Here is a 26,499-nt window from a genome sequence, read left to right on the forward strand (position 1 = left end):
TTTTATCCGGTAGATTGACCCCCTTGTGCTATTTGGTCGATGGTCTTCAAGAGTGGCTACGACTGAAAAATTCATCGGCCTGGAACCAAACTGGCGATGAGTCCCTCTGGATTTCGATTGTCTGGTCCTAGGGTGATAGACACACCCATCTATCACTAGGTCTATACTGTAGATTTCAGATCATAATAAAGACACCTCATTTTATTTTATGTTCTAGCATACTATTATGTTACATGAGATGTGTGATTTAGGGCCGCAAGGGACAGTAGAGATCATCTAGTCAGGCCCCTAAGGAAACTGAAGCCCCAGGAACTGAAATCTCCTAGGTAGAGAGAAGACCTCCTAGGTGAGTCATTCCTTTTCTAGACCTCACTGCTCCCTTCTGTGATAATAATTCACATTTCTAAAGCCCTATTTCTAGAGGTTTTACGAAGTGCTTTCTTTACAACAATCCTGAGAGATAGGTAGTAAAAGTATGATTGCATTTTTTTTACTGGTAAGGTAACTGAAGTTTCAGAGAAGTTAGCCAAGGTCAGACAACTTGGAGATTGGACTTGGACCTGAATCCCCAGACTTCTGACTCTAAATGTAGCCCTCTCTTCCACCCTGGTATCTAACAAATCTTGTTTCTGGAGCAGCACTAAGTCTGAGGCATTAGCACGATTTCCTGTTGTTCAGTCCTTCCTTCTGGAAGAGGACAGATGATGTCACAGGTGATGTCTCGACTTGCACGTGAATTGGATTTAAGTGAGGCAGAGCTGTGCAGTTGTCAGCCTCACTCTCTCTTCCTGAGTCATGAAGTCCAGTGACAAGACAATGTACCCTCAGGCCAGGACACTGACCCCCTTACACAGAGAGACCTTGGATCACAGGGAGGCAGCTGCTGGAGAGGCTGCCCTTGGGTGGGAATAGGGAGGAGTCATGGCAGGGCAGGGCCAGGTTGGGAAGAGAAGGTCCCCTTGGGTGTGACAACCAGGGATGGCAATGGAAAGAAGGCCGGTCTCCTGAGAGCATCTTCTTTTCACCAAGTTTTCTTGTGACTATGCCATGCTGACAAGCAAAATGCTTGACATCTCAGTGCCTGTAACTTTAAGACTACAAGCCTTGGAAAAAAAGGCCAATCTACATTGCTAGAGAGAGGTTTTCTCACGTAGGGAGTTTCCTATGTCAGTGAAATCTGCAGCCCATTCCCTAGCCCTACCTCTTCTTGCTAGCTGGGTGCTAAATTCCATTGTATGGGGGCTCTGGAAGGTCTTCGAGGCCTGCCAGCACCCCCTAGATTTAAGCCCTCTAAGGAGAAGCCTGGTTCACCCTGCCCTGGTTGCAGCTCAGCTCTCTCTACTACTCGGGGCTGTAAATGAAGGGGCTGGACTACATGGTCTCTAGGGCCCCTTTCACATCTAGTCTTCTATGATTCTAATTCCATTGTTGAACTGGGTGGAATTTGGCAGTCAAAGTAATTGAGCAAAGTAGCACGTTGCCTCTCTAAAGATTTGTGCTTAACACATTTAGTGGTCTTTGATTTGGGTCCCAAGATACTAACTGCTACTCAAATGATGAGTTTCATAATATTGGTTGTGAATGTAAAGTGCTTTGCAAACCTTCAAGTGTTATTTGTATGACTAATAATCAATCACCGTGCCCCCAAAAACTTAATGATCTTGAGGTCCCAACTACCGCACAGGGTTAAAAAAAAAAGCCCCAAACCAACGGTCTATACCCTCTCTAGCAACTTGCTAATCTGTGATCACTCTTCTTATTGGAGAACTGAGATTTTTATTGCAGACAGCTCTCAAGACCAATGGTGAAAATTTGTTTTAAAAAATAAGACAAAATTCCCTTAAGGGGCCACCCTCCTCAGAACAAATTTCTGTCCTGATACCTGATCCAGCTTCAAAGGGAGATGTCGAGTTTTGTTTTGTTTCTCCCTTCTGCTTATGGTTGAATAGTCTAATCTTATGACCTTTCTTAAAATGTCAAATAGGACAACATGGAGGCTCCCTGTTTAGGGTATCAGACAACTTGTAAGAAAAGACTGTGCTTTCTGGGTCCTTTCCAGTGCTTCTTTGGATCCTATGTATATTCCCAACTTTGTTAGTCCTAGTGGATCTAGCTTCACCTCCTGGCCTCCACCATTTTGGCTTCCAGAGTCCTCCCAGGAGGTCAGCCCATGAGGGAGCTGTTTCAGGTCATTTCCCAGGTTCTAACATCTAGGAACCCAGGTATGATTTTCATAACTTTGAGTGCTTCATTCTGGTTTCATATATTGTTCTTGTTCTCTCTCCATCTGCCTGCCTGCCTCCTTCCTTCCTTCTCTCCTTCCCTAACTCCCTCCACAGTAATGCTGCCAGATAATGGAATGGCCACGTTTGTCTGCTAATGTAGGACTCTTTGCCAGTCCATTGTCATCATTGCTGTGAACATTTGATAATTTGGGAATTCCTGGTTTCACATTGCAAACATTGCTGGCCTGAAAAGATGAGAAATTTTTTTTATTCCCAAACACACAAGAAATTGTGATAGAAAACCTAGCAATGCTACCCCTTGGCAAATGTCTCGGAAAATGCAGGGTCAGCTATCTACAGCAGGGAAGGGCCTGGGTTATCTGTCTGGGATCTTGGTGCTTTTAACCAGCTGATGCTCAAAAGCCAGGGCTATTGATATATTAATGATTCTGCATAGAGGTGGCACTTAGCATTTCTTTCAAGGCTTTAATTTGAAACAACATGATATCTGTGGATTTATTATGAAGATATTCATCACATAATTGAGGAAGAAGAAACAGCACTGAACTTGGAGAGCAGCCCCACCTCAGTTTCAGCATCTATAAATGAGGTGGTTAGATCTGATTCCTTTTGAGGGCCATACGAGCTCTAAATCCTATGATCTGATAATAACAAACCATGCCTACCCTGGACAAGCACATGGCTCAGGAGAAGGAGCTATGAGATTGGAGTTCAAGGGCTTGGATTCAGATCATAGCTTTGGAAATTCTTAGCTCAAGTGAGTGAGTTCACCTGTTTAGGTCTTATCTACAAAGTGAGATAAGTCCCCCTACCAGCTCTAAATATGAAATCGCTGAAGGTCTCTGAGTAACTACTGCTTTCTCACCTGTAAAAAGAAAGCTGAGAATATGCTATTTGAAATATTATCTACCTCGAGGGGTCGTTGCAGGGAAAGAATGGTGAAAATGTGAATTGTCATTGTCAGGAGCCATTTTATAAGGGAGAGTCTGAGACAGTCATCAGCTGGCTTCCCCAAGTCCTGAAAGCAAGCCAGTGATGAGCTGGTTCCCTGCCTCTTAGAAAGCTATGCCTTCTTGGAAACCTTGCCTGTTTCCTTCAAAGTATAGGTCAGGTGCCCCCTCTTCTGCAAGGCCTTTCCTGATCCACCCCCACCCATCTGTCTGTGCTCCGACTCTCTTGGAGCTTTGTAACTGTAACTATATATGTATATAATATATGTACTGTATGTTTATATAGTTATGTAACTATAACTTTGTAAATATATTTACTTGTACATGTCGGATTCCTTGCTCCTCACTCCCACCTCCCACCCCAGTAGACTGTAAGCTCTTTGATGGCAGGGACTGTTTGATGTTTGCCTTTGTATCCCTAGCACTGAGCACAGGTTCTTGGGCAGAGGGGCACCTAATAAATATTTGTTGATTAAATGGAATTGAATATTCACCTGCGAAATATGACTACCACCACCCATTGAACGTAGATGCTAAGTCCCTCCCCGACTCATCCCACCCAATGGCCATGGTTATGCTCCAGATCTCTAGTGGATTCTTTGTTCTAATTGCTGCCATAGAACAGTTGGACTTCAATCTTTGTTTCCAAGCAGACACAGTGTTCAAAATGACAGATTCACTGCTACCTTTTAAAAACTGGAACATCCACTACCCAACATTATTAGATCCTCAGATAGATGTAAATGTATGCTCTGCTTCAGGAGGAAACCTGGGAATGCCAGTTAGAGGATGTCAGACATAGAAGGCCCTTGGTGTAGACAAGAATTGTGTCCGAATAACAGGACTTGTTGGCCTTGGTTTGAGGCAGTTTTTAAAAATCGTTTGTTCCTTTTCTGTTTCCTGATGGATGTGATACACACATAGTATGTAGGAAGGTAACAATTAGCATGGGGCTGGTTAGGTTACATTTTGAAGAAGAAATATTCCCCCCCCCCCACACCAATTGGATTTATTGTTTTTCTTGCCATGAAAATCCTGAGACCCCCCCCCCCCCGCCTTTGTCTCTTCCTCTTTCCCCCTTCTGCTCCCATTTCCTCTCCAACCCCAGGCATATATTATGTGTTGTTGGGCGGGTAGAAATTTGACAGCCAGGGTCTGTCTCAGCTTCCTGAGCTCATTAGTAGAGAGCAGCATGTATGTGCTCTGGTGGAAGGAAGCTTCATCAGGAGGGAGCACCAGATGCATTTGGAAGCTGAGCCTGAGCCCAGGCACTGCTGCCCTGGCTCTTACCAGAGGAAGGAAGGCCTTATTTGTTTCTTTGTTAGGGAAAACCAGGGGAAGGGAATGAGGGAGGGAGGCTGTGCTAGTGGCCTTCATGAGATACACACACACACACACACACCCCACACCTCTGTGCCTGACTCCTTTATTGGAGGCCCCTTAGGACTCTTAAGGATACCAGTGTGGTTTTAGGAGAGTCTAAATTACGTCTCAGGGGAGTTGGGAAATCAAATCCCAGATTTCATTTAGGCTGCTTTCTGGGCAATGCTAGTTCCTTGGGACTCTGAACTGAAGCTTAGGACAGGTAGGCTGGCAGGCTCATGCCACCCTCCTCAGACTAGCCCATCCCAGACAGGAAGGACCACAGGTGACTCCTCACACCCCTATTTGCAGGACAGAGCAGTACTCAGTGGCAAGCCCCCTCAGCCTTACCATCAGCAACTTCCCTTCTGTTGGTCCCACTTCCCCCGGCTAGGTCATCCATCCCTTCCTTCACCTTTCCTTCCAACACCTTTCCTCTCAACACCTTTCCTCTCCCTTCTACCCCCCCCCCTCCTCACAAATCACTACCCCCTCAGGCTGGAAGAATAGTGGGTAATAAGAAACCAGTTCACTAGTCGGGTGTCAGTTGGAGAGAAGGAAGGAAGGGGGGGTGGAAATCATCCCAAAGATCCATGGCATTGGAGAGAGAACTCATTTTGTGTAAAGAGGGCCTCAAATCACCAGGGAATTCCTGGATTGTCTCAGGCTGTCGTGTGTGATGTCCATCATGCTGTAGGAACACCATCTGTTCAGTATTATGCTCTCAGTTGCCAGGCTACCTGCTGTACGCTGTAACACTTGACTGCCTGGCTCTACGTTAGCAGCATTATCCCAGACGCACTGAGGGGGTGGGGGAGAAAAGGAGGAGGAACAGTAGTCATGATTAAGCCATCTGCAAGTGTGGGGGAGGGGGGTGGGGGGAAGAAGCGGGGGAGACAGGGACAGAGGTGGGGGTGGGAGGGAGCAACAGTCACCCAAGACAGGCTGGATGGCGGAGAATCAGGCTGACATCACCATCTGCTGGGGCAGAGAAAGAACAGCAAGCCTCTTCTGGTTTCTCAGACAGTCTTCCTAACGAGGGTGCAGACAGGTTGAGCCCCCCTCCCAAAACCCTGTTACCTGGATCTCCTTGTCACTCCAACAGCAGGCCTATATCTCACCCTCCACCAGAATAGATCAAGAACCCTCGGGTTCCTCTGCACAACCAGAGCACCCCTATTACCCAAACATGACTGATGTTCCTGAAAACACTTCACAGAAATGAAATTGCTACACAGAGATTTCTAAATAAGCAGCTGTCGGTTGTTTGGAGATATTTTTACCACTTCTGTTTTTAGAAGACATGCAAGTTGCCTTTTTGGGGGTCTTTCTTCACACCTCCTACCCCCTCTCTGTAGTCCTCAGGATTTGGGGAAGGACAGGGCTTTTGTTGTAGATGGGTTGGTTGGTTGGTTGATGAGTTGGTATTTTTCCTTCTTTTCTTGTTGAGAAATGAGAGTACCTAAAAAGCTGTGCAGTGTGTGTGGCCCAATGGGTTACCTGCTAAGGTTCTTGATAGAGGGCAAAGGGAGATCTAGAAAGGAAGAATAAAATGGTAATTAAAACTACAATCGTCTCCCTTAGCTTCAGGGTCTGCTAATCATGTGAGGAAAGTTCAGTCTCTCCGATTTGCTCAGATTACAGAGCGCAATGTGTGCCTTCCCTAGAAACAAGAACTGTGATTTGAAATCCTGAAAACTCAAGAGCAGAAGCTTGGAAACTCCATTTCTTTGAACTAGAAAGCACAAGGGGGCCCCACTGAAATGCAGCTTAGTCGCTGAAGCTATTGATTTGATTTCCCTCTCCACACCTCACATATACTGAAGACCATCAGTTGACTGTCTCACCCACTAATAACCCCAAAGCACTTTTTATAAAAATCCTTAAGATTTTCTCTTTTTTAACACAAATTTATGATGTCTCTTGTTCTGTTTTTAAGAAATCAAGAAAAAACATGATCCTTCAAAAGTATACACATACCCTCCTATTTCCAGAGCCTAAAGAAAAGGTGGACTTCATTGATGACGTTCCACTTAAAGTGAACCAGCTCAGCGTCTTCCCACAATCTCCCCAACAATGAGCTCTGCCATCTTTTCCCATCTTTGCTAACTTGAGGGATGTGGCTGATACCTCAGGGTTTTTTAATTAGCATTTTTCTGATTATTAGTGATTTCAGTTCAACAAACATTCATTAAGTACCCACTATGTACAAGAGCCTGTGTTTGATAGTGAGAGTATGGATACAAAAATATAATGGTCTGTGCCCTACATTCTCCTGGGAGCATACCTTGTACACGGTGCCCTTTTATACTCTAGCACCCATATACACCCATCAAAACAAAGCCTCTGATATTAGTCATTTACACTTGATGAGTTAAACCTTAGTGTGAATGAGTTCAGTGGGTCTCTTTGACCAGGCAGAGCAGGTATTTCCTTCTTAAATATGGCAATTTATCCCAGTGTAGATCACCAGAAGGTTGGCCACTGGAGGAAATTTTTTTTAACCAAAGAAACTCACAAAGCTCATCACCTCTGAAGGCATAATGAATTATTGGCATGAGATTCCTCAAAGTGTCTAAATAAGACTGAGTTCACTATTAAAGGATTTCTAACTTAAGCAAGCCAAGTAGAGAAATTTGGGGCAGGGGGAAGCAGGGAAGCTTTGCCTAATCTTAAGATCAACCTTGAAAGGGGAGATGTAATCTGAAAGGAAATCTAACATAGGATCAGAGACTTAGAGTTTGAAGGGTATTTGGAGGTCAAGATGCTGATTTTACAAATGTGGAAACTGAGAGCCAGAGAATTTAAGTGATTTGTCCAAGTTCTCACAGATGTTAAGTATCTAGATCAGACTTTAGAACCCAAGTTTTGACTCACATGTCCAGTGCTGCATTCACTATGGAATCTACTGCTAGTGTCTTCTGTTCCTGCCATGAAGGAGCATTGGGGCTGTCTTGGCAGGCCTGTTTGAGGAGCACTCAAGACCAGAAGGCTCCCTCATCATAACTTCTTCTAGGACTTAGAGATTCATAGATGTAGAGCTGGAAAGGACCTTCAAGGCCGTATAGCCCTGCCTCCTTATTTTTACAGATAATGAAACCGAAGCCCAGAGAGGATCGATGACTTGTCTAGGGTCAAGGAAATTATCAAGTCAACAGGCATCTAGTATCAGTAATCTAGTTACTACATGCCAGGTGGTGTTCCTCAAGGAACTTACATTCTAATGAGGGAAGACAACAGATTTAAAAGGAAGCTGAAGGAGGGTGAGGAGGAGTACCCATCTATAGGAGTGGTGCAATAGATAGAGCACTGGGCTTAGAGTCAGAAATACCTGAGTTCAAATCCAGTTTCAGACACTTGCTGGCTGTGTGATACTGGGCAAGTCACTTAAGCTCTGTTTGCCTCAGTTTCCTCATCTGTAAAGTGGGGGTAATAAAATCGCCAAACTCCCAGGGTTGTTGTTGAGATCAAGTGAGCTAATAATTGTTAAGTACCTAGTACATAGTAAGTGCTATATAAATGTCATTGTTGGTCAGTCATTTTCCTGGCAAAGACACTGGAGGGGTTTGCCATTTCCTTCTCCAGCTCATTTTACAGATGAGGAAACTGAGGCGAATAGGGTTAAGTGACTTGTCCAGTATCACACAGCTACAGTCAGTATCTGAGGCCAGATTTGAATTTGGGAAGATGAGTATTCGTGACTCCAGGCCAGGTACTCTATCCCCCGTACCACCCAACTGCCCAGTAGAAATGTTAGCTGTCATTATTATTAAACAGTTATCCAGTACCCACTAGGATGAGCAGAGTGCAGGATAGGAGGAGGGGATACAAACACACAGAAAAAAAAGAAAACATCTCTGCCCCAGGAAATTTACATTGAGGTGGGGGGAAGGAGAATATAACAGGTACAAAGATAAGAAAGGAGAAATTAATCTGAGGAAGATGAGAGCACCCAATCTGCGAAGGCTTCCCAAAGGATATACCTGAGCGGTCCTTGAAGAAAGATAAGGATGCTGGAAGTGGTGATGCAGAGAAGGGCACATTCTAGGCAAGCGGGTTTCTTTTGCAAATGCTCAGAGAGAAGAGAAAAGCCGTTAAGTGAGTCTTGGGAAGTAGGTTAAAGGAAAATGACCCATCCAAAGCTACAGAAATACTTAGTGTGGTCTCACTTTGTAACCTGCTCAGGTTGAGTATAGTGGCTAAAACTTTTTGGGAAGTGGCCAAAGAGAATTGGAAAAAAAAAAGAAAATTTTGATAGTAAATTGTCAAATCAAGTTACCAGGCACTTACTAAGCACCTACTATGTGTAGGTATTGTGCTAAGTGCCAAGAGGATATATTTTTCTCCCAAATACTCTGTGTTCTCCCATTCTTTCTCTTCTCTGCTTAGCCACAGATTTAGCTCCTGCCCATTTTTGGTCCTCACTTAAATTTAACAGTCCCCCTCTTTCCCTATGAACCAAATGTAGCAGCTGTTAGGAACCTAGAACCTGTCCTCACTGTATACTCTGCCCTCCATCACACCACCAGCCTGGTACTCCTAGACAAGCCATCTCTACAGTTTAGAATTTCTAGCAGGTAGGGAAAGGAGAACAGATGGGTATTTCCTCTGCCTCAGAAGATCTAGGTTGCAATCTCAGGTCCACACCTTACTAAATGAACCTATGTAGGAGTGATGAGAGAGGAGGGATTGGCTATCACTCTATGGGCTTGTTTCTTCATCTGTAAAATGGGGCAGGGTAGGACCAGATGGCCTTCTGAGACCCTTTCCACTCTAAATCTATGATTATATGATCCCTCAGATGCAGAGAAGCACAGGGAGGTTCACCCCTGGACCATGAACACTGGGCAATTGAAAGTAGGATTTTCATCTTTTAGTGTATGTTTTGGGGTAGAGAATACAGAAGAGGAGGAGGAAGGGAAAGACAAGGGTTAAAATCAGCAATATTCTTACAATTGATATTAACCATAGATATTGGACTGCTAACGCAAAAAAAAGAATGTTAAACTGTATAAATGTATTTGACTATGGGAAATTTACATTAACTACTTACTATTTATGCCTAACTACTGGGCTATGCTGCACAATAACAATTATATATACATTTACATGTATTATATATATAAAATTAACTTAGTGTCAGATTAATTTGTGTAAGTTGTATTTGATTACAACACTTATCTCTGTTCTTTTATGCCCAGCCTTTCTCATTTGTTCCTCCTACTCCTCTATTTGAGAGGCATGCTGCCTGGTATAATGGATAGAGAGCTGGCCTTGGAGTCAGATTAAGTCTTTTCTCTTATACATACTGGCAGAGTGACTCTGGGCAAGTCACCTAACCTCTCAGGGCCTCCCACAACCAGAGAAGAAGATTCCAGGCTGTATTGGTCAAGGTACACTGGGAATTCTCCCTGTACCAATGAAATCACAAGACTGGGCCAAAAAGAAAAAAATCCTGTATTCACAAATTCTTAAAATTAGAGTGGTGGAAGGAAAAGCCAAGATGGCAGATTAGGGGCAGCCATCCAGCTGAACTCTCTCAGTATTCCCCTGCAAACAACTTTAAAAGAACACCTCAAAGCAAATCTTGGAGCAGCAGAGGCAACGAAAGGTTGGGGTGAGATACCTATCTTAAAACTTAGGAGGTTGGCAAAAAAGCTCTTTGACACCAGAATAGAGGCCACACTCAGCAGCAGCAGCAACCGTGGCTACAGCAGCAACTTCAGGAGCTCTCAGCCTAGAGATAGTAAGAGGGTCAGATAACTGGCCAGAAAAAGATTACAGAGGACACTTTGCTGGCACTGGGTGCTGCTGGCACTGATTGGCAATTCTATCATCCATACACAGTTCTGGATCACAGTTCCAGACTGCAATTCCAGGGTGGAGAGGAATTCTAGGGGTCAGTCACAAGGGAGCAGGGGCCCTGGTCCAGTTCTGAGGCAAAGAGAGCACTAGTGCTTATGGCTGTAGAAGGCCAGGGTCCCTTCCTGGGTAAAGACCAGAACACAAACCAGAGAGCAGTGACTACACCTCTCCCACAATCAAAATACCATGGAAGCACCAAAAATTTGCAGATCCGCAGAACTAGCCCTGAAAATAGAAGCATGAAAAAGCCGATCCTTGAAACAGTGCCTCCCTATCCCCAGGTGAGCAGAGCCCAACTTTAACATAAAGTTCAAAGTCAAGAAATAGGTTGGAAAAATGAGCAAGCAAACAAACAAACAAAAAGAATTTGACCATAAAAATCTACTACAGTGTCAGGGAAGACCAAGACATAAACTTAGAAGATGATAGTGTAAAAATAGCTACAAAGAAAGTCACAAAGAAATTCCTGGAAGTGTTAAAGAAAGAAATAGTCAAGGTAGAAGAAAAATTGGGAAAAGAAATGAGGGCGATGTAAGAAAATTATGAAAAAAGAATTGGCAGCTTGGCGAAAGAGGCACAAAAAATACTAAAAGAAAACGACACCTTAAAAAACAGAATTGGCCTAATGGTAAAAGAGGCACAAAAATTCACCAAAGAAAAGAACTCCTTAAAAAGCAGAACAGGCCAAATGAAAAAGAAGGTACAAAATCTCACTGAAGAAAATAAATCCTTAAGAATTAGAATTTGGCAATTGGAAGATAATGACTTCATGAAACATTATAAGGAAACAATAAAACAAAGTCAAAAGATGAAAAAATTAAAAATGTGAAATAGCTCAGTAGAAAAAAAAAACTGACCTGGAAATTAGATCAAGGAGAGATCATTTAAGAATTATTGGACTGTCTGAAAGCCATAACCAAAGAAAGAGTCTTGACATCATATTTCAAAAAATTATCAAGGAAAACTGCCCCAATATCTTAGATCCAGAGGGTAAAATAGAAATTGAAAGAATCCACCAACCACCTCCTGAAGGAGATTCCAAAATGAAAACTCCTAAAAATGTTAATGGCCAAATTACAGTGCTCCCAGGTCAAAGAGAAAATAATTCAAGCAAACAGAAAGAAACAGTTCAAATATTGTGGAGCCATAGTTAGGATCACACAAGATTTAGTGGCTACCACATTAAAAGAGCAGAGGGCTTAGAATATGATATTCCCAAAGGCAAAGGCAATTGGGGTTAGGTGACTAGCCCAGGTTCACACAGCCAGTATGCGTCTGAGGCTGGATTTGAGCTCAAGTCCTCCTGACTACAGGGCTGGTGCTTTATCCATTGTGCCACCTCACTGCCCTGACTTGTTACGTCTTGTTGTGATCCACAGTCAAAGTGTAGTCAATGAAATACTATTGATTAGAGAAAGGCAAATTAAAACTCTGACTGGTCACACCTATCAGAAATGACAAATGCAGGAGAGGATAAGGGAAAAAATAAGTACAATAATGAACTGCTGGTGAACAAGTGAATTTGTCCCGCTATTCTGGGGAAGAATTAGGAACTTTAGCCAAAGGGTTATAAAACTGAGCAAACCCTTTGACCTAGCAATACCACTACTACAGCTGTAGCCCAAAGAGATAAAAGAAAAAGAAAAAGGATGTATTTGTGCAAAAATATTTATAGCAGCTCTTTTTGTGGTGGCAAAGAATTGGAAATCAGGGAGATGCTTATCAATTGGGAAGCAGTTAAGCAAGTTGTGGCAAAGGATTGTAATGGATGTCCATTGTGCCATAAAAAATGATGAGAGGAGCAGTTTCAGAAAAACATGGCAAAACCTATGGGAATTGATGCAAAGTAGAGTGAGAACTGGGAGATCATTGTGCACAGTAACCGCAGTGTTGGAATGGTGATCAGCTGTGAAAGACTTGGCTACTCTGATCAATACAGTGATCTGAGACAATTCCAAAGGGCTCATGATGAACAAAATGTTATCTGCCTCCAGAGAGAGAACTGATGAACTTTGAAGGCAAATTGAAATATAATTTTCTCACTTTCTTTATTTTTTTTTTTGCTTTTTTAAAAATATGGCTAATATGGAAATATGTTTTTACAAGATTTCACATGGATGATTGATACATCACTTGCCTTCTCAGTGGGTGGGAGATGAAATGGGAGGGAGGGAGAGAATTTGGAGCTCAAAATTTAAAAAGAAAAAAATGTTTAAAATAATTAATAAATTAGAAAAAATTGGAGTAGGCCCAATTAATACCAGACTTTGGTTATATTCTATGGAGGATGGGGAATGGCTATGCCAATAGATAGATAAAGGGATAGATGGATGGATATAGATATAGACATATACATAGGTTTATATCATATAGATATGTGTATCTTTCATATATATTAAATATATAGAGAATCTGTGTGTGTGTGTGTGTGTGTGTGCGTGTGTGTGTGTGTGTGTGTGTGTGTGTGGAGAGACAGAGACAGAGAAAGTAGGGAAAAAGCATTGAGGAGGGAGGTCAGGAAAGGCTTCCCGTAGGCAATCATTGCTCTTCCTTCCTTCTTGGGAACACAGTATAATTATTGATTGTAAGCCCATCATCATCTTGAAATTCCGTAATTGGTCTAGGTAAATCACAGATTTTCTAGAACAAAGACTTTTTCCTGTTCATGATCAATGTCTCTAACATTGCCGTGGGAAGGTAGAGTGGAAACATTATTGGGATACTTTTAGGGACATGTAAAGTATGTTTCTTGGAAGCTTCTAGCTATACAACTATATGCCTTAAAAAAAGAACTGTGCTGAACTTGGAATCAGGTAGCTTTGTGAGCCTTGATATGTCACCTAAGCTCTCCTAACCTCAGTCTCCTTGCCTGTAAAATGGGGATAGCAATACTTGGACTACTTAACACAGGGTAATGAGAAAAGTCCTTTATAAACTTTAAAGCATTATGCAAATGTGAGTTTTCATCATTATTATTCCTTGTTCTTCCATTCTGTAGACTCTTATGGCAATAAGACAATATTAAAACCATGACTGTCTCTCTGTCTGCACAGGATCAGCACCCAGTAGGACTCTCAAGGACCACAGGCCCTATTCAGCCCTCAGTGGCCCCAGGCTCCAGCAGCATAGTCACTGGTGCCAACCCTGGGGGTCCCAGCTTCCTGGCCACCCAGCCCCAGGCAGCCATCATGAAGCAGATGCTCATCGATCAAAGGGCACAGTTGATGGAGCAGCAGAAGCAGCAGTTTCTGAGAGAGCAAAGACAACAGCAGCAACAGCAGATTCTGGCTGAACAGGTAACAGCAACCCAGCCATGCTTCTCTATTCTCACTGCAAGCAGCCTGGTTCAAGCCCTCATTATCCAGCCCACTAGAGCAGCCTCCCCCTGCCTGCCTCCACTTCCCAGGGAGAGAAGCACCTATTGGCTTTGGAGTCAAGATGAGAATGTGAGTTCCCCGAAGACAGGAACCGTGTGTTGGCTTTTTTGTATCCCTAGCACTTAGTACAGTGCCTGGCACTCTGTGCATTATGGCGCCTCCTAGTGCCCCTGACACACTTCACTGGCTCCTAAGGAAAATTCAGTCTTTCATGAGGGATTCAAGGTCCACCCCAGCTAGGCACCAACCTACTTTTATAGCTTTCTATCATACCAGTGCTCTACCATATATTCTATACTTGAGCCAAGCTGGAAACAGTTAATTAAGTAACTTGCCCAAGGTCACATGGGTTCCATGAGCATGCCTCCCCTCCCCTCCCCGACCCCTCCACCTCTTTCCTCTGCACATTCTTTCCCTTAAGCCTAGAATAGACTTCCTCTTCTTCCTCACCTATTAAATTCCTACCCATCTTTTAAAGCCCAACTCAAAAGCTATTTTCTCTAGGAAACTTTCCCTAATTCTTTGTGGTCTTCCTTGGACTTCTCACACAGCACTTTGTTTTGTGCTCTGACAAGGACACTCAGCATGTATTAGTTGTTGGACTACAGGTGTCTGTGAACACCATGTCCCCCTACTAGACTATCACCTCCACAGAACTCTAGGGACCCTCACTCTGCCACTGTGACCTGGTGCAAGTTGTTTTGATACTTACACCTCAGTTTTCTCACCTGTAAAAGGGGGATGAGAGATTCCACTTCATCTTCCAGCTGTAAACCCCATGAGCTCTTAGTTGTATAGATTTAGTGCTACAAGAGAAGTAGGGTGGCATAGTAGAGAGAGAGAGAGCCATGCTTCTTATCAACAAGACGGGTGTTCAAGACCTACCTTTGACAAATATGGACTCTGGAACCCTGAGCAAGTTATTTGTGGACCCAGGAAACCCTCAAAGATGAGAAATTGCAAAACAGTGGCCAATCACCATGAAGAGAGGGAGTTTCCTTACCAAAAGCTCCCTAAATTAATGAAAACAAAGGTCCATTTGACAAAGAGAGGGGAAAAAAATCTGCAGAGTGCTTTACTTCAGATCTTATTTGGTCCTCAAAAATAACCCTAAATACAATTATGGTTTCCATTTCGTAGATAAGGACACTGAGACTTAGAGAGGGCAAAGGACTTGTACAAGGTCACACAGCTAATAAATGCTAAAGTAGGATTTGAACCTGACTCTTCTTGACTCCAGCTCTAACACTGCAACCACTACTCTATCATGCTGCCTCTCAGGACAGGCCCCCTTCCTTATCTCAGTATTTTGTATATCTTCTAACCACAGTGCTTTACACACAGAGCTTAATAAATATTTGTTTAGTCAATCCTATTCAACACAGCATTACCTAGTACCTGTCATGCAAATGTTTGTATAGACTATGAAATGGATTTGATTTCAAAGGAATTTGAAAAGGCAAACGTGTGTATAAACGTATACAGATATTGTGATGCCACCATTTGCCAGAGATAGGTTCCATTACTTCTCAAACTTCCCTGCCATCTCCTCTCGTGCCTAAGCACAGTATTCTAATCAGTCATTAGCAAAGTATGGTTTGGGAACCTCTGAGGGTCCACAAGGTCAAAGCTGTTTTCATAGTAATACTAAAACATATTCATTTCTGATACAGTAAATATTGATAGATATAACCCACATGAACAAAAGCTGTTGGGGGAGGGGCAGGGTTTCTGAGGCCAACAATGTTTACGAGTCACTCTTCCATTTCCTGGTGCTTGGTGGCTAATTGTTACTTCTTTCCATCAGCAATATGTCTGCCAGTCAATCAACAAATATTTATTAGGTGCCTGCTATGTGCCGTGCACTGTGCTAACTGCTAAGGATACAGAGATAACAAAGAGGATATAGACCCGGATTACCCAACTTTTTTTTAGTCTTTGTGTTCCTTGGTTTCCAATAAACTCTCCTGGTCCCCCTATTCAATGTGAAAGGAAATAAATTCTAGCATTTACCATGTACACCTAAAAAAATAGATGAACTAAATTCATTAGATAATAGGGTTACTTACCAAATATTCCCTAAGCCACTTTGACAAGCTTCTCTTAACCGTGGGAGATACATGTGCCACAGATTGGAGAGATTCGTGCCCTAGATTGGGGAACCCCTGATCTAGACAGACTATGAGGAGGGAGAAAACCCTTTGAGCTGTGGGGATCAAGGGAGGCTTCATGGAGGAGGTGGCACCTAAGGTGAGCCTTGACAGAAGAGGAGAATTTCAGCGATCAGAAGGCAAGAGACAGCAGGAGAAGCCGAGGGGTCATCCGGTAGATTATCCCTTACCTAGACTTTGGGTCTCCCCTAGCATGGTGCAGTCCTCACTGTAAGCACTGAACAAATATTTGTTATTGATTCTGGTCCTTGCTATTTGCCACAAACAGTGGGCAAGTTATTTTTCTTTCAGCCTCTTGTTCCTCTTCCACTGATACATACATGAAGAACACGTGAGCACTCCCAGCAGTACATCTCTCAGTATAGTCTTCCCCAGTTCCCTAAGACTCTTAGAGCTTAAATGGTTTGCTCACAGTCATGCTGCTAGTGAGTGTCAGAAGTGCAGTTTGAACCCAATTTCCCTGAATCCAGGTCTGGCATATCACCTGCTATCCTACGCTCCCTCTATATTCCTCATCCATAAAATAAGAGATAATAATATCTATGATACCTACTGTCCAGGATTCTTATAAGGAAAGTACATTCTAAACTCTAAACTAGTGTAGAAATGGAAGCTTTCTTGATTTGTATGCTCATCTTTTGCTTCTGTTTGTGATTTTGTTTTTGTTCCTGAGTGGCCGTGTAATTATCTTCCTTTTTACAAGGCAGACCAACAGCCTGCCAGCTAAAGAAAAGACAAACCTTTGTTCCTTTCACCCAGCAGTCAGTATGTGACAAGGAGCCGCACTAATATCTTTCAGGCAATGATAAATGATGCATCTGGGAGGAGGCTGCGCTTTGCAAACCTTTTTTCTCCAGTCTGCCTTAGTGACTTTCAGGTTTTCCTGTGGTCCTTCTAAGTGATGGCTTCTGTTCTGTATGTTATTGTTATGGCCAAGAAATGAAAGGGAGAGTCAAGAGAATCCAGGAGAGATTTAGGTGAACTAGCTCAGGGGTGTTAGGAAGATGGAGTCCCAGTTACCAGGGTCAGTCAGTCCACAGAGAGCCAAGAGGAAATGGGCTAAGCTCCCATGAGGCGAGAAGTTCAACACCGTGTGTGGGCATTGGAATGATGAGAATTTGAGGGGAGAGAGAATGCTTCTAAGAGGGAGAGTGAACAGGAAGTAATAGATGAGAGGTCTGCTCTTTCCTGAGTTCACGTTAATTCAATTCAGGCCACAAAGAGGTAATAAGTACCTACTATGTGCCAGGCACTCTGCAAAGCACGAGGAATGCAAAGACAAAAGCAAAACACTCTTGTTCTGGAGACACAACATCCACACAGAAGTAAAATACAAAGTACTTTTGAGAGGGAGAGAATGTTATAACTGGTTAATCTTTACTGGCTACAATGAGGAGTTGACTGTAGCCCACTGCTACAGCTCAAATTGAATCCAGGCCAGCCCTCCCCACACCCATCCCCCTATCCACCCTCTGGTTTATCTTCCCAGCCAATAAGACCCGTTCCTTGGGGGTGATGTCACAGCTGGGAACAAATGTATTACCTGCTATCTAGATTAGAGGATGGTATAAAGAGGATACTGCTTAAAAAGCAAGAACAGAAATGGCTGAAATTACTTTACCCTTAGCCATAACAATTAACAAGCAAAACACCTACTATGTACAAGGCATTGTATGGATGATACTGTTATCACTCTTAATAACATTGAAGAATCTCCTAAATAAGCTCAATAATCACTGAAAAGAGTTCAGCCTAACCATCCACAGAGGAAAAACCAAGTGGATGAAGAGTATATACTTTGTATTTTACTTCTGTATAGATAAGATGTATCTCCCAGTACAAGAGTGCTTCCCTTCTGTCTTTGTATCACTAGCATCTTGCTTCTGTCTTTGTATCCCTAGTGTCTTGCTTCTTTCTTTGTATCCCTAGTGCCTTGTACAGTGCCTGGCACAGAGTAGGTACTTATTAACTCTTTGTAGCCTGGATTGAATTAGCCTGACCTCAGAAAAGAGCAGACCTCTCATTGTCTAGGCCTTGACATGCAGTAGGGTGGTGAACTTTTAGAGTTCATCCATCAGTACATATATGTTGGGCATCAAACAGGAACAATGAGCTGGGCCCAGAGTAGAGCAGGAGGAGAACAGGCTGCATTCTGTATTGGGAAATTTTGTTAATGATCTTAAGCTTCCTCCTGAAGCAAAGGCCCTTTCTTTTCAGCATCAATATTCTTCTGATGATACCTGACTGTGAGTCATGAAAATCTAGTTTCCAAAGAATTAGAAGCCAAGGATCACCCAAAGGATAATGCAGAGAGGGTATAAACAGGCTGCATCCTATTAAAAATGAGCAATCATACACAAAGTGTAGTGTAAAATATATCAACCAAGAAATGTAATAACCAGAAGAAAAAAAAACAGTCACGTGTGAGTGTGAATAAGGAATCACCTCTTCCTCTGGTATCCATATGATGTCAAAATAACTCAAGTGGGGCCCCCAATGTTGGGTGGACCCACTGTGACAGATTTGTAATTAGACATGGATGAGAGGCATGTACACTTGATGACCCTAGATGGCAGTTATCATCTCCCTCTCTGGGGGAAGTACATACATCAATCAGATCACAGACTTGCTAGGATGTTGGAACATGTGCCATTGAAACTTACCTTGGCAAGCTCACACAGGTTGTAAGTAGCAGAGCTGAAATTTGAACCCAGGATCTTGTAGCTCTCTCTCCAGTACCTTTTCCACTATACCTCATTTCCTTGATTCAAAGTTTTCCATGTCAAAATCACTAATGAATTACGTGTTATTGTTTCTCTCCCCCCTTTCCCCTCCCTGCTTGCTCTGACTCTATTTCCCTCTCCATGTTTTTTCCTGCCCTCTTTCCTTCCAATCCAGCAGTTGCAGCAACCACATTTACCCCGGCAGCACCTCCAGCAGCGGACACCTTATCCGGTGCAGCAGGTCAATCAGTTTCAAGGTAAGGCCAGAGCCTAGCAGTTTGCTATGCTTACCCCCTAGGAAAGATGCTGCTACAGAACCAGGACTGATAATGCCTTCCTGATCATCGTACCAATCAGAGGAGTAATCCTATCCCATTATCCTCTTTGCTTCCTTGAGTTTAGTGCTGGGTAGGAGGTCAGAGTTCATGCAAAAGAAGGAAAAGCTCCAACATCTTGCAACCACCCCTGGTCACTGCCAATTTTAGAAAGTAAGCAGATCGTTAAGGGCCGATTTGAACATTCCAGCCTTGGTGAATTTTTTTTCAAATCATGACCCTATAGCAATCTATAACATCCTTCTGAAATTTAGAGTTGGGTTAGCTTTGAAAGTTGTAGTGTCTACAGAAATGTTCTTCATCTGTCTCCCTGGTACAAGTTGCTTAGGGGACACAGGATAACAATGAGGCCTAAACTGACACTTCCTCTGCCCCTAGTAAGAATTATCATTGCAATATAACTGGGGCCATCAGCAGGAGAAAAGTAGCAGAAATCCTAATGAACTCTATTTGCATAGTCTGAGAAACATCTCAGTGAAGTCAGAGATACTGATACCCAGTAAAGAGACTGGAGAGTGTGTCATACAAAAGAAGATTGAATTGGGGGGTGTTTAGCTGGAGAAAGGATGACTTTGGAGGCAGACAGTATCTATCCTCAAATATTTGAAAGTGTATCATGTGAAAGAGAGATTAGATGTATTCCTGTTGGCCTCAGAGGGAAAAATAGGGAGCAAAGAAGGGGGGACATTACCAAGTCAGGCAGCTAGAGCTACCCAAAAGAAGAATGAAATGCCTTGAAGGTTTTGATTTCTCCTGTGATTGGAGATCTTCCAGTGGAATTTGGGGAAATATTTGTCACAGATATTATCAAATGGCTTCTTTTTTGGACATGGCTTGGATTAAGGAACCTTCGAAGATCCCTCTTAACTCCAAGATTCTAAGATCCAAGGAATCTCTTTGGAAAAATACCCACATTTCTACTGAGTTCTTCTCTGATTCCATCCTTATCCATCCCTGCCTGATGGGCTTGCCCATCACTTTAGGTGCCTTCATTCTTTACATTTAGAATAGGAAAATTCACTAGGGGTCTAGTCACAAAATCAATTCCAGTACTCTTTGAGGAAGTATCTTTTAAAAAAAAATGGTGAGTCAGTTTTTCATAGCTCTTATTACAAGACACAGCATGGTATAGTGGCTATAGAGCTTACCTTGGAATCAGGAAAACCTGGGTTCAGGTCATGCCCCTAAACAAATACTGGCTGAATGACCTCAAATAGATCACTTAACCTCTTGGTGCTCTAGGCAGCAATTCTCTAAGATTATAAATTTCAGAGAGGATGCTGACCAGCACTGGCAGAGAAATTTCCTCATGGATAACTCCATACACCAATAAGACCACAAGTCTAGTCCCTATCTCTATTCACATACAGTTCCTAGTGCCCCACCCCCGCCACTCAACACACACACCCTTGAGACTGTATTTGGAGAGAATATTGATCTGGATCTATGATTTCATCAATGTAAAGAATTCCCTGGAGTGGGACCCATGAGAACACAGAGAGGTTGAGTAACTTGGTCATGGTGAGAGGCATATCTTCTTGACCCAAGTCTATCCCTCTTCCCACTATACTCTGCTGCCTCTCAGACTGTATTATAGAGAGAAAATAATTTGTTTAATACTATAGTCCTTCCTGAGCTGCTTTTAAGGCATGCCACACATTAAATCCTAATCTCATTGGGTGACCAACCCACATTTGGCAATCTACTGATAGGCTTGAGAGAACACATGTTCTGCATTTTTAGAAATGTCCCTTAAAGGACTTTCTTTTCTCCCTACACTTCTGGTTCAGGGTCTTTAAACTCACACCTTTGTACCTTTCTGTAATCCCAAATCACGTATGATGGATATGTAGCAAAACTCTACATGGGCTAAAAAGGCAAGAAAATATTAGGATCTCTCAGCTGCTTGATACAAGACTATATAGTACATCTTTTAGTATTTTCTGTATTTTTCATGTCTTTGACAAATACTGCTGCTCTGCTGATGTTACACATCTGGGAGAATATCAGATTGATAGATAAAGAAACATTGTCCTTCCTGAGAAGACCTGTCAGAAATAGCTCCCAGACTGTTCCTCCTCCATACTTTTAGCACTCTTCTTTTCAAAGGACCTAATGACTGTCTTTCTCTCTCTTATTGAGTCCTATGCCCCTCGGCAATGTTATATGCCCATGGGGAAATGGTTATTTTTCACAAATATGAACTCCTCCCGGAGGGAAGATAGAACGGAGGCCTTTTAGGAAACAACTGGCATGTTATTGACTCTAGCTGAATATGGAAAAATTGGCTTTGACATTGGGCTATTAGCCAGAAAACAATAAAATTAAATCGACCACAATTTTTCAGAATAGTACCTGCGTGTTCAGCTATAAAAGAGGCCCGTTGCCCAACATACATCCTAATAAAGTGAAGAATAAAGCTAATCTTTGGAGGGACATTTTCTTTAAGCTCACTTTCTCTGAACATTTAAAATTACTACGGGCATACAACAAGAATAATAAATAATTCTAATTCTTTTCGTGGGCAAATATGCAGCTGATTTAAAAATAACATTTCTTCTATGTGTAGAGAGTGCAATTAATTATGCTACATTTTAAAAAATAGAAGTTGGTTAGGACTGAGATTCTAAGACCCATTGAAGGGCTTTGTAGATTTTCAGTATTCTGTGGAAGCAACCCTGAATTGGTTAAAAACAACTGATCTTAAATTGCACACAATCAGTAATGGGGCTGGAATTGCACAAAATCAGTAGGTGCTAGAAAATATCCTTGCCAATGGCCTTGCTTCTAAATCACAAAGCCTTGAGGTAGGCTCTTGCATCTGTCTCTAGTACAACCACCCCATATTTATCCAAAGTAGGTCTACGAATCAGCCACAGAATGATGGACAGGATGGACCATTTTGTTTTTTCAGTCAATTTGGGATTTTTCAGCCATCTCAATGACCCATTTGTTCCCAGTTAATCAGATTGTCCATGTGGTTGGCCCAGTTCCTAGTGTCAATATCATAAGCCTTCATGGAGAAATAATTGGACCAGACCTGTGAGAGCCAGCATGTTGTAGTCAGTAAGGGATAGACCTTGGATTCTGAGAATGCTGCATTCAGGTCTTATCTCTGGTTCATACTAAATGTGTAACCCTATGCAGGTCACTTAATCTTGCCACAAGGCGACTCTTTTAAGGCTCCAAATTATAGCATATTTATTGATCTGCATTGATGGAGAGTTTCTGAATTATGGAATACCTTATACTAGAGCTTTGCAACCTGACCCAGATTAAAACATATTGGGGAAACCTCTAGCAAAATAAATAAAAACACAGTACAAAGTGGATAATTTTAATTTATGGTTTTCTAGGTAAACCTGGGCTGGCAGAGATCTGTTTCTGCCCTACACTGAAGAAAAATGAGGAAATAACTGACAGTGCTTTCCATATATTCTTTTATTTGAGTTTTAACGGGCGTTGTTATCCCTGTTTTTAAATCAAGAAATTGATACTCAGGAAGTTTGTTGCCAGAGCTGCTCAAGCTCCCACAGTAATTAGGTGTCAGAGGTAGGATTTGAACTCTCACCTTCCTGACTAGCCGAGCACTCCTTCCACAATACCACCATGCATGCCTCTTGCTATACCACACCACAAAGTTGCAATACATGCTGTCACCTAGTGTTGGAACAGAGATCCTTGATTTGCTTTAACATTTTATTTAACTCAGTGATGCCTAAGGGTGAAAATAATTGTTGAGGCTTTTACCTGAGCTCAGTCAGATATTACTCCCAGAATCCTTTTCATTGCTCAGTTCAGAAGGATATTGACCCACCAAGCCAAATAAACATGAGTCACAATAAAAATTCCTGTAATTTGTCTCTTAAATAAAACTAGTAAGTATGGAAACATATTTGTTGTCCAGAAATCAGTAAGACAAAAACCCACTCCCCTCTCTGTCAAGGTTCTGGATTTCAAGGTTAGAGTATCCTCATCTGGTTTCTCATCACTGTTCTAAGATGGGATAAAACATACTTATTGTATCGATTGGCTCAGAGACTGCATTTTCTTTAAATAGGCAGGAAAAACAATTTTTCTTTTTCTCATAGACTTAATCAGTAGCAAGGACATAGAAAAATCCATTGTTACTTCCCCTCCCAAGCTATTAAGACATTGGCCCCCTGATTCCATTATCCCTTTGTCTCTTCCTTCTTTGAAAACTTCCTGGAACCCAGAAAGAAGAGTGACCATGTGGTTCACTTGGACTACATGACTTAGGATCAATATTTGAGTCCATCTTTGTTACAGATCTCTGCATCATTAAAACCACATTAGAGATCTACAGAGAAATGGTCATCCTTTACCGAAGCAGTGGGCAGAGCTAGAGCATAACATCTGGGAAGTTGCAGAGGAACATTTTGGTAGTTCTGGCTCTTGACCACATTGCTCTGACACATGAGAGGCACTGAGTCAAGAACATGTGGAAACCCTGCGACGTTGTCACCCAAATTCCCGTAGATCAGAGGAGCCTCTTAAAAAACAAGAAAGGATGATCTCTAACCCCTCTGACACTGTTGAGGTCTTAAGGGCAGTGAGTTTAATGGTCTTTATTGATAGTATTCTCTGTTGAACCATGTTCCACCACACAAATTGAATATATAATATGATCAGTAGTTCACACTTAAGGTAGCTTGGGAGATGAATGAGCTCTTGCTTCCAAGGAAGCTGGAGCTTTCTTGGTGAGGGAAAAAAGCATTACATTATCAGCGCAAATGAAAGTAGGGTCAGGGCATTGATCCTTTCACAAAAAGGAATGTGCCCATGCCAAAAGATCATCCTAGGAAATCAAAGATTTCTGGGAATAAATTCATTCATTCATTCAGCAAGCAGTTATTAAGTTCCTACCATTGACCAGGCACTTTTCAAGGAACTGACCAAAAAGAAAAGACCAAAACCAAAAAACCAGCCCCCATCCTCAGAGCTTACATGGAGCAGGGGTGGGGGAGGTAAGAAGGACGAGAAGCAACTACACAAATAAGTAAATGTAGATGTATTGTCCCATTCTTATGGGAAAATGTCTTAGAAAACATCTTATTTATTTACTGAAAGGAGTAGAAAGAGGATATTTGTGTGAGAAATACAGATGAAAGCAGATTGAGGAGTGATATCAACAGTTCTAAAGGGACCTAAGAGAAAAGCAGCCCCTCAGACAAAATTGCTTAAGGAGAGACAAAGACAGTTCTGAGAGGACCTGAGTGAAAGCAGCCCCCTCAGATGTGAAAGTAGTGATTTGTGGCTTCAGTACATTGTTTCACAGGAGCTAATTTAGATATGACTGTTTTCAGGACCTGGAAGTTTATTGCAGGAAAACAGAATCAAAGAACTGTTGAGGGACTATGGAACAATTGTATATTGACTTTATGTTCTCTTTATACATAGATGTATAAATAAATTAATGCACGGGGTGGGGGTGGGGCAAGGCTGGGTAGGAGAGCATTAACAACTGGGGCATCAGAAAAAATACCTGGGTAGGAGGAGGTGGTGCTTGTACTGAACCTTGGAAGAAAACAGAGATTAGATTCTGAGAGGCAGAGGTGAGAAGGAAATGTATTCCAAGCCATAAATGACTTATTCTCTCAGCCTTCTTGGCTTCAGTGTATAGTTTTCTATGGGAAAAAAAAAAGTGGTGTGGTCTTTTTCTTTCCCTTGCAGGTTCTCCCCAGGATATAGCAGCTGTGAGAAACCAAGCAGCTCTCCAGAACATGAGAGCTTCCCGGATGATGGCCCAGAGTGCAGGCATGATGGGAATGGGACCTTCCCAGAACCCTGGGGCCATGCCCTCTGCAGCAGCTCAGTCTGAGCTTGGAATGGCCCCTTACAGCAACACCTCCACCAGCCAACCAGGAATGTACAACATGAGCGCAGGGATGAGCCAAATGCTACAGCACCCGAACCAAAGTGGCATGGGCATGACCCACAGCCAGGCCCAAGGACCAAGGCAGCCTGCAGCCGCTCAAGGAGTTGGCATGGTGAGTGGGTTTAGCCAGAGCATGCTGGTGAACTCGAGCATTCCCCAACAGCATCAGCAGATGAAAGGACCTGTAGGTCAGGCCTTGCCCAGGCCCCAAGGCCCTCCAAGACTTCAAAGCATTATGGGAACTGTTCAACAAGGAGCACAAAACTGGCAGCAGAGGAGCTTACAGGGCATGCCTGGGAGGACTAGTGGAGAGCTGGGTCCATTCAACAATGGTACTGCTTACCCCATGCAGGCTGGACAGCCTAGGCTGACCAAGCAGCATTTCCCACAGGGGATGGGCCAGTCAGTTGTGGACACCACCGGCACCGTGAGAGCTCTCAACCCGACAACCATGGGTCGGCAGATGATGTCATCCCTCCCTGGGCAACAAGGAAACAACCAGACGCGGCAAATGGTTATGCCTGGCATGAGCCAGGGTGTCCCTGGCATGCCGGGATTTAGCCAGCCTCCAACCCAGCCATCAATGCAAAGTGGCAACTTTGCCCCAAGCAGCCAGGGCCAGGCTTATGACCGGAATCCATCCCAGGATATACCTTATAATTACAGCAATGAAGGAGCTGGGGGTTCTTTCCCCAGCCTAGCAGAGGGTGCTGACCTGGTGGACTCCATCATCAAAGGTGGGCCAGGGGACGAATGGATGCAAGAGCTTGATGAGTTATTCGGCAATCCCTAGTCACAGGGGACCCCGAGAGCCAAAACTCCAGTGGTTAAAGTTTAAAAAGAAAAAAAAAAGGAAACAGGATGTCCTTCCATCCTTGTTTTTTATTTTTTTTAATCTGTGCAAATTGAGCTGAACTGTAGCAGGCAGACGGTGGAAGTGAAGGGTGGCGATTTCCAGCCACTGTAAGCCACATTTTGCAAAACTTCCACATATAGAAATCTCAACTCCATGGCACATGCCTACTGGTTGTGAGAGAGACAGACAGAGGGACAGGCTGGGGAAAGAATCCATACCAGCCTGTGGCCCCAGGGGACAACCCTTCCCCGCCCCCAATCCCAGGGCCCCCTGTGTGGAATGCTGTGGCCAGTCCCCACGAGCTGAGAAGGACTGCTATCCAAAGTCAAGGAGTCCTCTGGTCTGTCCAGCTCCAGGTATTCTCAGGCCACCAGAAAAGACAGATCCTCAGGCCATGAGGAGGAATACCTTCCCACCAAAGCTGCTGGGTGATTGCACAGGTCAGGCACTGGTGGATCAGAATTGTGCCGAACTCTGGATGGAAACAATTCTAGGTTTAAAGACATGCTACTGTATTGGGAGGGTGGGCAGAAAGACCAGTGATGGCTTCCTTGGGAGTCTCCAAGAGAGCCTAGAGGCCCACTCCCTGTCCCTATGATGAACCCCAAGAATCCTAGAGGCGTTGCTGCCTGATGCTGCCCAAGGATAGCCAGGCGAGCTTGGAGGAGGAGCATAAATCAGGAGATACAAAGAGAAGAGGCCCTTGGAAGATGAG

General features: G+C 43.1%; 1 protein-coding gene across 1 annotated transcript in view; it reads left to right on the forward strand.

Annotated features, from left to right (window-relative positions):
• Positions 1-26,360, forward strand: part of MAML3 (mastermind like transcriptional coactivator 3) — a 543,043-nt gene extending 516,683 nt beyond the window's left edge. The window contains exons 3-5 of the mRNA XM_036762234.1: positions 13,477-13,719; positions 18,870-18,951; positions 24,724-26,360. Of these exons, the coding sequence (XP_036618129.1) occupies positions 13,477-13,719; positions 18,870-18,951; positions 24,724-25,721 (1,323 nt within the window). The 3' untranslated portion in view covers positions 25,722-26,360. The remainder of the gene's footprint in view (positions 1-13,476; positions 13,720-18,869; positions 18,952-24,723) is intronic.
• The last annotated feature ends 139 nt before the right edge of the window (positions 26,361-26,499 follow it).

Source organism: Trichosurus vulpecula, chromosome 6, assembly GCF_011100635.1.
Source record: "Trichosurus vulpecula isolate mTriVul1 chromosome 6, mTriVul1.pri, whole genome shotgun sequence".
Classification (NCBI taxonomy): Eukaryota; Metazoa; Chordata; class Mammalia; order Diprotodontia; family Phalangeridae; genus Trichosurus; species Trichosurus vulpecula.